Here is a 12,118-nt window from a genome sequence, read left to right as displayed (position 1 = left end):
TGAAAGGGACCTAAAGAGGCTTAACATGTATAAGCTTACCACCCTACCATGAACAGAGTGGGGCTCATATTCAGACCAAGTGAGTTTGCATCCGATTCTTCAAGACCGCTCTTACCATTTAGACGTTATTACCCAGCAGTGTGTGCCTCTTCATTCTGCATCTTTCACTGTGTATGTTACCAGAGGCAGCAAATTGCATTTGTCAACCATAATGGTATATGCACGTGACAGTGTCATTTATGCAGATTTTCCACACGGATTGTCATGCCATTTTCACTGCATTTCCACACCAAATATGCATGTGTCACTCTTTACATAGCAATGGGTAAAATCTGCAGTGAAAAGCCACACAAACAAGTGACATGCTGTGGATTTCAAAATTCGTTCTGCACATGGAAAATGTTGGCACTGTGTACGCGAGACCTTGAGAAGCTGATCTTCTTAGCTGGCATTGTATTGGGCTGTGGATTTTCCACACAAAATCCATGCTCCATGTGCATATACTCTAAGGGCCCATTCACACGGCATAATGTTGACACTGTTTTTCATGCGATTTCCGTGCAGAATCTGCCCCCAAAAAACTCTAAAAGCCTCCCATTCATGGAGAAGCCACATGCTGTATCTTGGAGCAGAATCTGCACTGATTCTCCCATTGAAATGAATGGGAAGCTGAAAAAACTGTGTAGAAAATCTGAGTGGATTCCACGCTGATTTTTTTCAGCATGTTTACGAAGTCTGTTGTGTGAACAGGCCCTTATTGTAATCAAAAAGAGATGGACTGTGGTTGCAAACAAAATTGCCCCTGCTCAGTTCTGTTTTGGAGTCCACGTCGGTCATCCTGCTGCTAGTCATTTTATCGATCAACCCTTTTTATTTCCATCGCTTTTCATGGCTTGTACTGCAGTTTAACTAGCATTTGCATGTCAATTATTATTGGACAGTCCGACAAGCGAAGATGGCATTTGTGAATACAGAAGTGAAGCCACCACGTGATGTACGTAGAAGGCAAGAAAAGTTTGGGACGGGAGCAGCAGTTGTCAGTGAAAAAACAAGGTAAAAACAATGAAGGGCAAGCAGACATTTTTTTGTGTAACCGTGTCTCAATGATTCTTAGTGGAATTTCAGACCCTGACATGTTTCTATCGTGACAGGATTAAACCCTTCATGCCAATCAGTAGTAGTAGTACTAGAAGTGTGTCACCTGAAGAACCCCGCTCATGTGACAGACCGAGCACCAGCAGTACAGCGTCCACACCAAGCAGTGTAGTCCAGTCTGGACATGATCCACGGAAGCCACAAGTCAAAAGTAAGTAATGGTGGTACTATACGATTGTGCAATTTTCATTTGGTTTGATCTCAAGCTTGTAGCTTGCAGCAGGGGGCGGATTGGGAACTTAAAGAGCCCCTGGAAAAAAAACGAAAAGTGGTCCCATGTTGTAGGTGGGTTCGAACTGACAGAAGACGGGCCAAAACTAGTAGGCAGGGACAACCAAAGTATTGCAGCACAGAATACCGCCCCAGCAGAAGAAAATACCGAAGGACGGCACAAAATACTGCCGCCCTCACCACAGTATTCAACTGTATCACCATCATGAGGACAGTAATACCAGTTGAGTTCAGGATGGCACCTGCGGCTGTTGAGCATCAGATCATTATGTACCTGGCCTGCGGCCATCAAGAGGGCTTGAGTGGCCCTCTGGGCATCGGCCCACCGGGAAATTTCTCTGTAGGGTCCATGGCCAATCCGCCCCTGGCTTGCAGTAGTGATATACAAAAGACCCCTTTTCTATTTGTCTGTTATAAGGTGTCTGTTTCTGTGTGAAAGCTGCTAGGTCTGCTAAATGGCAGTGAAGCTAGGTGGGTTGTTCAGTCACCATTATTATAAAATCCCCTTGTGGCTGCTCCGCTGTACAAAACACATATATCTGCCAGCTGTGCCACTTACTCCCCTCCCTTACCTCTTTACCTTCTGTGTACGATTCTAGCTATGTGTTGGTTACTAGAAGTTTTAGATATTAGTTGTTGTCTGATGCAGCCAAACATTGCTAGCCATAATTGGAAAAAAAATTGCTTACTGCTTTGTGACCCAACGCGTTTTGCCACCAGCTCTAGCAACCAGCTTTCTAAATGCACACGTTCCGTACTGTCTCACTGTACTGATGGTGAGCTTGTGACGGACAGCAGTGCTGATGTTAGAGAAGATGTTCTAGATGTCTCAACCAGAATGTGCCCGGTCCTATTCAGCAGTATGACGCAGGTGCTTCTGCAGCCCTGTAGGTGGTGCTAGTGTCTGAGACTGATCCCTTTCATGACTAGACCATTTTCAGTTTTTGTGTTTTCCTTTTTTAGTCCCGGCCTTCCCTGAGCCATCATTTGTTATTTTTCCTTTCATATAGCCATAAGAGGTCTTGTTTTTTGAGGAATAACTTGCACTTTCTAACGGAACCATTTAATATAGCATATGATGTAGTGGGAATCTGGAAGAAAATTGCAAATGGGGTGGAGTTTTATGGGTTTTATTTTGATGGCGTTCCCTATGCGGTAAAACTGACCCACGCCCTTTATTCTTTCAGTCTGTATGATTACAGCAACACCACAATTTATATAGTTTTGCTTGTGTTTAAAAAAAAATTAAACTTTGGTATTAAAAAAATGGTAATTTTTTTATTTTATCTACATCACCATATTCTGGCACCCATAACTTTTTATATTTATGTCTGCGGAGCTGGGTTAGGGCTAATTTTTTTTGGTAGTTTTTATTGATACTGTAACCTGCAGGGCTCAATGGGAACTAAAGTACTATTCGGCTGGAACCCTTCAGCAAGAGCCAGTCTAAAAGAAATAAATGTGTGGAGATCGGGTAAGGCGTTGATCACAGCATCTGAGGGGTTAAACTGTGTGCGATTGGTGTTATTGCTGATCGCAGACATTAGCCCCAGATTTCTGCAGTTTAAAACAGGATGGCTCAGGAGCGGGAGCCATTTTTAAATCCCAGACTACCTAAAGGCGTTAAAGATGTCATTCTGCCAATTGCATGGATTATACAGATTTTGCTGTACTCAGTATTGTAGCTATCTAACAACACGGTCCTCATGCTTGTGTCTTTCAGAAGTTGCTCCAATGATGGCCAAAACAATAAAAGCTTTCAAGAATCGGTTTTCTCGACGATAAAATCAGGAAGAAAATGAACTTTTTTGAACGGCAAGGGGTTATTGCACTGGAAAGCCTTCATAAAATGGCAGAATGGACCCATCAGTTCCTAAAGCAGTGTTGCCCTTCACCTTACCGTTTCCTTTTGCCCAACATGCTGATATACTCATGTGTTTAAGATGTCTCCTTCATCTCTCAATCCTATGGCTCTGCAGGATTCTAATTATTGTGTTGACTTATGTCCCCGGGAGCCTTAGAATCACTGTGTCTTTCATGTCACAGGTATGGATCTGGACTGTGCTAGACTAGAAAGCCACAAATCCATGCTGGGGATGTATCAGTGTGCCACACTAATGTGATTTCAGAAGCTAGCAGCGTTCTCATTCAAAAAGCAGATTTTTACTGATTTAAAATGTACAAATAGAAAACTACTATTTTTGTGCAATTTTCTGTAAAAGAATTAGGTACAACATTACATTTTTGGCAAGGTTGGAAGAAACCAAGAGAGGAAATTTACAGTTCCTTGGATGCTCTCATGTACTTAGCAGTCCTGTCATGGATTTGATGTTTTACTGTTGCAGTGTCATGTAATATTTGTTGTGAATTATTTTGCAGAATTGTTTTGTGACATAAAATTGGTCTCCCAAGCCCCATACACACGCTTCTTCATATCTGGGATTTCTGCTTAGACTTTATATTTTAGTGTGTGTTTGAATTTGTAATTTAGACTCTTGAAATTCTTGTAGGGTCACAGTTTATGTCATTTACTTAGTTTGCCGACTCAAAGAGAATTTTAATTTCCATTACTGTAAAAGCATACTCTTACCCTGCATGGAATTTTCATACATTTCACTTTCCAGACAGTTATGTATTTTTCCATTCTAATACTACATACTGTATCCTAGACACTTAAAGGCAACCTGTCACGTTGAACATAGTGTCTGATGTGTGGGCAGCATGTTACAGAGCAAAAGGAGCTGAGCAGATTGATTTATAGTTTTGTGGGAAAAGGTTACTCACACGTGTCCAATTTTCCGTTTGCAAAACATGACTATTCTGATTTGCAAAAACAGATCAAAATAGGACGTGCAGTGGTTTTCTTGGACCAAGTCAAGAAGGTGGTCCTATCAGTGATTGACCGCCTTCCCTCTATGACTGTGTATACACAAATAGCTGTCAATCACTGATAGGGCCGCCTCCTTCACTCCTAATCCAGAATGAGCAGGGAGTTAAATTAAATATATGGTGTACTGAATCTTTCCCCACAAAACTAACATGTTTTCCGTTTAATAAGACGCACTTTTTTCTCCAAAAAGAAGGGGGGAAATGGCAGTGTTTCTTATAAAGCAAATACTAGTGAGTGTTTCCATTATGGAAGCGCTCACTAGTATCCAGGAGTCTTGAGGAGCAGTGAGTGTAGCGCTGTACTCATTGCTCCCTGGTCTTCCTCCAGGCTCCGCACTGCACTGTCCTAACTGCGTACTGCGTCAGGACGTAGTACATGCAGTATGATCTCATGTTGTACACAGTCAGGTCACAGTGCAGCGCGGGCCCGGAGAAGACCAGTAAGCGATGAGTGCAGGAGAGACCTCCAGATCTGCAGAGTGGTAGCAGGAGAGGTAAGTTAATTTATTTAATCTCTGATGGGGGTCTGACACATGGGGGTCTGATCTGAGGTTTGACATGGGAGTCTGATTTGATATGGGGATCTGATCCGAGGTCTGAAATGGGGGTCTGCTCTGAGGTTTGATGTGGGGGTCTGCTCTGAGGTTTAATGAAGATTGGGGGTCTATTCTGAGGTCTGATGAAAAAGATATTTTTTCTTATTTTCCTCCTCTAAAACATAGGTGCGTCTTATCATCAGGTGCATCTTATAAAGTGAAAAATATGGTATATGTTAATCTGCTCAGTTCCTCCTGTTCAATAACACGCTGCCTTCAGATTGCATATTTTTTATTTTTTTGGTCACAGGTTCCCTTTAAGTACCCATGTGGCAGCTCTCAGTATTTTTGACCATTGCAGACGGTGTTTCTACTCTCTATTAATTGAATGGCAGTGTCACACACTTGCTCTCTAGTGTAGGTCATTTGTGAAATGAGTATATTGTGGATTTTGCGGATTCCACTTTACATTTACCTGTAGCTACTGGGCAGGGGCTATAAACTTTAGGCCTTTATGTGAGCTTTTGCTTTATGTAAATAAAATCCTTTTTGTGGTTTTAAGATTACAAATTTTAATTAGACTTGTATATGCAAATAATTTTATCTGGCTCTTAATAAAATGTGAATACTGGATATCTGGTGTGCTTTCTATGGTTCCAAGGTGAGAGCAGTAAATTTATTCACTTTCATAGTGGCTGAAATTTACACCAATGATGGATACACACTGGGCTGCCCTGTACATATAAAGTACCTCCAGCCAGATGTGCTTTTTTTTGGTAGAGTTACCCTAGTTGATGTTAGAATTGTAATATGCACCCACATATTTTAATGAGAAGTCATATTGCTGACATATTCAGTTAAATGATACGTATAAAATGTGCTACTGTTGTATGAAAAAATGGATGCCAAGTTCTTGTATTGTTGCATTTCTCAGTAGCTCTGTATGCACCTTGCCTGACTAGATACACTACATTGTTCATTTTTTGTATCTCCATAATTCTGTGCAGATAAATAACCTAAAAACAAACTCATAAAATAATAATTCTGGAGCAACTTTTCTTAGAATGCAAAACATTGGAGAAGGAGACAGCACTAGTGAACGGCCCTCTTTATTTCACCCTTGCAATTTATGAGCTTATGGAAAGCCTTTTTGAGGCTTGTAAGGGTGAAATAAGGAGGACCATTTATTAAAGGGAACCTGTCACCTCCAAAAACCATCTGAAGCCGCCAGCAGTACCTGAGAGTAGCCAGCAGTGTGTTTCTGACGATTGTTTTGTTCCTGAAGGCAGATGTGGCAAAAGCTCTGAAAACGTTGTTTTATCCACGGCCGGCGCGCTTCTGTAGACATGCTTGAAGTCAAGGGGGCAGCGTCCGCCTTGCTTCAAGTCACGGTAGCCGCGCCCCCTTCGCTGTGACTGACAGCTGGCAGTTTAGCTGGCTTTGCCAAACTCTCTGCATAAGCGCTGTCAGTCACAGGGAAGGGGGCATGGTTACCTTGACTTGAAGCAAGGAGGCCGCTGCCCCCTTGACTTCAAGCATGTCTAGAGAAGCGCGTCGGCAGGGGATAAAGGAACGTTTTCAGAGCTTTTGCCGCATCTGTCTTCAGGAACAAAACAATCGTCAAACACACTGCTCGCTACTCTCCGGTACTGCTGGCAGCTTCAGATGGTTTTTGGAGGTGACATGTTCCCTTTAAGTAGGATTGCCTCCCTTTCCATTTTTTTTTTTTTTTAATACTAGGAGCCCATGGATCAGGTCTTCTGGTTGTCCCAATCTTCTTGTCGATGGAATATGTCCCTATGTGTTCTGACATGTCCAGCACTGGTTACATAGTGTCAAAGTGTATAGAGACACCTCTCATTCACAAGGAGCATGGTAATAGCCAGTCTTCTATTTATTCTTACATTTCCAGGAAGAACAACAGAGGAACAACACAAATACTTATGCACTGTTACTTATTATTTACGTTAGTGATTTACTTCTTTAAATGTATGGCTGTTTATGGGGAAGCAGGGGAATTGGAATTCTGTTACAGAAAAAGGTGGCTCCAACCCCACTGTATGTGTCCACCCCTTGTATCATTGTGTACAAAGAACAAAAATAAAAAAAACAGATTGGTAGCCTGTCATAGTAACATAGTATATAAGGCCGAAAAAAGACATTTGTCCATCCAGTTTGACCTGTTATCCTGCAAGTTGATCCAGAGGAAAAAAAAAAAAACTGTGAAGTAGAAGACAATTTTCCCCACTTAACGGGGAAAAAATTCCTTCCCGACTCCAATCGGGCAATCAGAATAACTCCCTGGATCAACGACCCCTCTCTAGTAGCTATATCCTGTAATATTATTACGCTCCAGAAATCCATCCAGGCCCCTCTTGAATTCCTTTATTGTACTCACCATCACCACCTCCTCAGGCAGAGAGTTCCATAGTCTCACTGCTCTTACCATAAAGAATCCTCTTCTATGTTTGTGTACAAACCTTCTTTCCTCCAGACGCAGAGGGTGTCCCCTCATCACAGTCCTGGGGATAAATAGATGATGGGAGAGATCTCTGTACTGACCCCTGATTATATATATATATATATATATATATATATATATATAGTAATTAGATCTCCCCTCAGTCGTCTTTTCTCCAAAGTGAATAACCCTAATGTTGATAATCTTTCAGGGTACTGTAGTTGCCCCATTCCAGTTATTACTTTAGTTGCCCTCCTCTGAACCCTCTCCAGCTCTATGTCTGCCTTGTTCACAAGAGCCCAGAACTGCACACAGTACTCCATGTGTGGCCTGACTAGTGATTTGTAAAGTGGTAGGACTATGTTCTCATCACGGGCATCTATGCCCCTTTTGATGCAACCCATTATCTTATTGGCCTTGGCAGAAGCTGACACTGATTTTTATGGTTCAATAAGATTTTATTATTATTATTATTATCAATTACAATCATAAGAGAACATCCCAAAGTGCAGTATACATACCGCATACAAAGATACATTGCGACATGCAATCATGAACAGCAGTACAGCATAAAGGACAAGGTATAAGCATGTATCTGTATCTGTATAACAAACAGTCAGCTGACAAAAAATCAGCGGAAACAAAGGCCCTAAAGGGCTTAATAAGGCCTCAAACAAATGATGTATAGGCCAATAATTCTAGACAAACTTGACATAAAAGGGGGGAAGACAGGGTGACACACAAGAGGAGGGGAGGGGGGGGGAGAAATCATAGGTCATATCTAGAGCTGACACTGATTTTTACTGCTTAGTTTGCTGTTTATTAAAATTCCTAGGTCCTTTTCCATGTCATTGTTACCCAGTGTTTTACCATTTAGTATGTACGGATGATTTGCATTATTCCTTCCCATGTGCATAACCTTACATTTATCAGTGTTAAACCTCATCTGCCACTTAACTGCCCAAGCCTCTAATGTATCCAGATCTCTCTGTAGCAGTATAATGTCCTCTTCAGTGTTAATTACTTTACACAGTTTAGTGTCATCTGCGAAAATTGATATTTTACTGTGCAAGCCTTCTACAAGATAATTAATAAATATATTGAAGAGAATAGGGCCCAATACTGACCCCTGAGGTAATCCGCTAGTGACATTGACCCAATCTGTGTGTACCGTTAATAACCACCCTCTGTTTTCTATCATTGAGCCAGTTACTTACCCACATACAGACATTTTCTCCCAGTCCGAGCATTCTCATTTTATATACTAACCTTTTATGTGGTACAGTGTCAAATGCTTTGGAGAAGTCCAGATATACGACATCCATTGATTCACCACTGTCAAGTCTAGAACTTACCTCCTCATAGAAACTGATTAAATTAGGTTGACATGACCGATCCCTCATGAAGCCATACTGATATGGTGTTATTTGCTTATTTTAATTGACATCCTCCAAGATAGCATCTCTTATAAAACCTTCAAACAGTTTACCCACAACAGATGTTAAACTTACCGGCCTATAGTTTCTGGGCTCTGTTTTTGCACCCTTTTTGAATATTGGCACCACATTTGCTATGTGCCAATCCTGTGGAACATTCCCTGTCAGTATAGAGTCTGTAAATATCAGAAATAAGGGTCTGGCTATGACATTACTTAATTCTCTTAGGATACGGGGGTGTATGCCATCTGGTCCTGGCGATTTGTCTATTTTAATCTTTTTAAGTCACTGTTGTACTTCTTCCTGGGTCAGACGGCACTTTTAATGGGGAATGTAATTTTACATTTTGTATTTCATCTGACAGTTTATTTTTCTCAGTGAATACATTGGAGAAAAAAATATTTAATAGCTTTGCTTTCTCCTCATTGCTCTCTGCAACTCCCCCCTCATTGCTCTGTAAAGGGCTGACACCTTCAGATTTATACTTTTTACCATTTATATAATTGAAGAACATTTTAGGGTTAGTTTTGCTCTCTTTGGCAATTAATCTCTCGGTCTCTAGTTTGGCAGCTTTTATTTGTTTTTGTTCCCGTCATATCCAAAATGTATTGAAACATTAGGCACTTTTATACGGGCCAATGCATAGGCAATATTTGGGAACAAACAGAACGTTTCTGATAATTGCCTGATAGTTGAGCAGAGAGGAGAGCTGCATATACTTGCATCCCCCGGTTCATTGTTTGCTGGCAGAGCATCCCGATGACTTTATGCGCTGCATAAAAGGTATGGTCAGCAGATGAATCAGCACCTTTATATGGAGGAAGTTTGGGGAATTTAAGTCCCTACGAATGCTCGTTCCTTATAACTGCCTTCATTCTCAGCCCGTGTTAAACGGTCTATATACTGTAATATTCTTATAGGTTTCTGTAGGATGACCTAATGCCAGGGTTATGTACCAAATACATTTTTTGAGGTGCTGAATGGCATAATGCACCATATACATCACTTTAAAGGTTTACATCTGACACTTGCTTTATTACTGCAATGAGCAGACAGGTTTTTATTACTACACGCCAGCTGTGGTAAAACTACGACTCCCAAGATGTAAATTTGCTTGGCTATTCTCAGAGCTCCAGAGAAATGAATGGAGCATGCTGGGAGTCATAGTTTCACCACAGCTGGAGTGTCGGAGGTTAGCCATCACTGATCTAGATAATTGGGAATGCAACTCAGTTTACCATCAAAAACTTCCACATACAGATATCATATATGTGTGGGTTTCAATAATTTCAGTTTTCAGGACACAGTGATGTACATACTGTATAGGGGCAGATTTATCAAATCTGGTGTAAAGTAAAACTGACTTAGCTGCCCATAGCAACCAATCAGATTTCACTTTTCATTTTCCAAGGGAGTTCTGAAAAATTAAAGGTGGAATCTGACTGGTTGCTCTGTGCAACCCTCAGCCAGTTCTAGTTTACACCAGTTTTGATAAATCTCCCCCATAGTGACTGCATTCATCATCATCATCATCATCTGCTGCTGCTGCTGTGAACATGATCTTACTATGGACGTTTGTCATCCATGAAATGACCATATCTGTGTAAACTGTATTTTATAGCTAAAGAATTATATTCATTGGATAACTAAATTCGTCAAGTTTTAAATATAATCCCTGAAAGACAATTGGCTGCAGTGAAGAGGTCATGTAACCAGCATACCTGGCTGTGATTGGTTGGTTGCACGGAATGTTATGGTTTGAACTGGCTGGTGAGGCTACCGACCAACTGCCGTGATCAGTTGAGTTGTAGCGGCTCTTCTAGCGACTCATGATTTCCGAGGAGCAATTTTCTGCGCGTATTATTTTTTTACAGCTATCTGATTTTGACTGCACAGATCTCCTGTACTTTCCAGAACATTCTGCTGGTAAGTATTACTCTTTACACACTACACATGGGACAATTTATACACATTATACAATGTAGAAGAACAGATAGGGAAGGTGATCTGTTCATGTTATGGAGCCATGTAACTGTCAATAAGACACATTTGTATATGACATATATTACTTTTTTGGTGACCGTGATGGACACTTTAAAAGTAGAAAATCATTTCTTACATATCACCACTGGTTTCTGACATCCCTGGCAGGCAGCTGATTTTGTCAGGGAAGGCTGTGGGTCATTTTCCCTGCAGGAGTTGGTGACCCATTCTACATTTGGGCTCATAGAGTGAGATCCACGCGGGCATGTGGATGGGTTGTATTCACGGGAGAACATCTTTAATAACAGATTGTACTACATATTAGGCTAGGCTTACATCTGTGTTGAAGCATGCGGTGCTATTTTGTCCAGTAAACCCAACGGACAACATCATAGTCAATGAGGTCTATCAGGCGCTGTAAATTTCCATCATCCAGAAACGGAACAGAAAAACTGGTGCAGATGTGAACATAGCTTTAGAGAGTTTAAAGGGAACTTGTCACCGGGATTTTGGGTATGGAGCTGAGGACATGGGTTGCTAGATGGCCCCTAGCACATCCGCAATACCCAGTTCCCATAGCTCTGTGTGCTTTCATTGTGTAAAAAAACCTATTTGATACATATGCAAATTAACCTGAGATGAGTCCTGTACATGAGATGAGTCAGGGACAGGACTCCTCTCAGGTTAATTTGCACATGTATCAAATGTTCCCTTTAATCACAATATGTGCTCATAATGTTTATAGGGGTGTTCCACCATCACGTCATAATCATTTTATAGATCATAAAAAATTCTGAATATATACAGTTATGTTGTTTAAAAAAAACAATCCAGTGAATAGTTGACATTTACTTACACAGTATGGTGGTGAAATTGTACAGCAATGTGCACATCTGCTCAGAGATGATGATTTTGGGGGCCTTTAAAACATGTGTCAGGTTTTGTTGCAGAAATTTCTGTGATTGAAAATTAGTTCCATTCACCTGAAAAGGGTTGTTTTGGCAGAAATGACATAGATTTCTGCAAGTTCCATTCAAAATCAGCTACATCAACGATGCTTTTACCTGATGAATGAGCATTGGTGAGACATTTACACAGGTCAATTATCAGGAACAAGTGTTCGTAAAAATGTTCGTTTCCAATAATTGGCAGGATAATCTGCCTGTGCAATAGGGCCTTAAAGGGATATTCCCATCTCAGACAATGGGGGCATATCGCTATGCCTCTGGGACCTACACTGAGGACTGAACGTCGAAGCTGGTGGCCGGCCACCACCAAGTGCTCTCCCCATAGGATTGAATGGGAGTGCAGTGCACTGTGTTTGCGCGGCCACCTCTCCCATTCGTTTCTATGGGGCCCTCCACAATTTTCTGGGGTCTGTTCTCAATGTAGGTGTGGGTCCCAGAGACACCGATCAGACAATGGGG

The 12,118-nt window shown here is 41.3% G+C and overlaps 1 protein-coding gene across 4 annotated transcripts in view; it reads left to right on the top strand.

Moving 5' to 3' along the window:
- The window catches only part of ELOA (elongin A), a 39,787-nt gene extending 34,903 nt beyond the window's left edge, over window positions 1-4,884 (top strand). For 2 of the 4 annotated variants that reach the window (XM_040424636.1, XM_040424635.1), the window contains exons 9-11: window positions 942-1,053; window positions 1,152-1,310; window positions 3,110-4,884. In XM_040424636.1, coding sequence (XP_040280570.1) covers window positions 942-1,053; window positions 1,152-1,310; window positions 3,110-3,188 — 350 coding nt within the window. In that variant the 3' untranslated portion in view covers window positions 3,189-4,884. The remainder of the gene's footprint in view (window positions 1-941; window positions 1,054-1,151; window positions 1,311-3,109) is intronic. The other 2 variants (XM_040424639.1, XM_040424638.1) reach the window with 1 other exon arrangement.
- Window positions 4,885-12,118: the final 7,234 nt, after the last annotated feature.

Source organism: Bufo bufo, chromosome 3 (assembly GCF_905171765.1).
Source record: "Bufo bufo chromosome 3, aBufBuf1.1, whole genome shotgun sequence".
Taxonomy (NCBI): domain Eukaryota; kingdom Metazoa; phylum Chordata; class Amphibia; order Anura; family Bufonidae; genus Bufo; species Bufo bufo.
The sequence above is the reverse complement of the archived record's forward strand: the minus strand, read 5'-3'. Positions and strand labels throughout refer to the sequence as shown.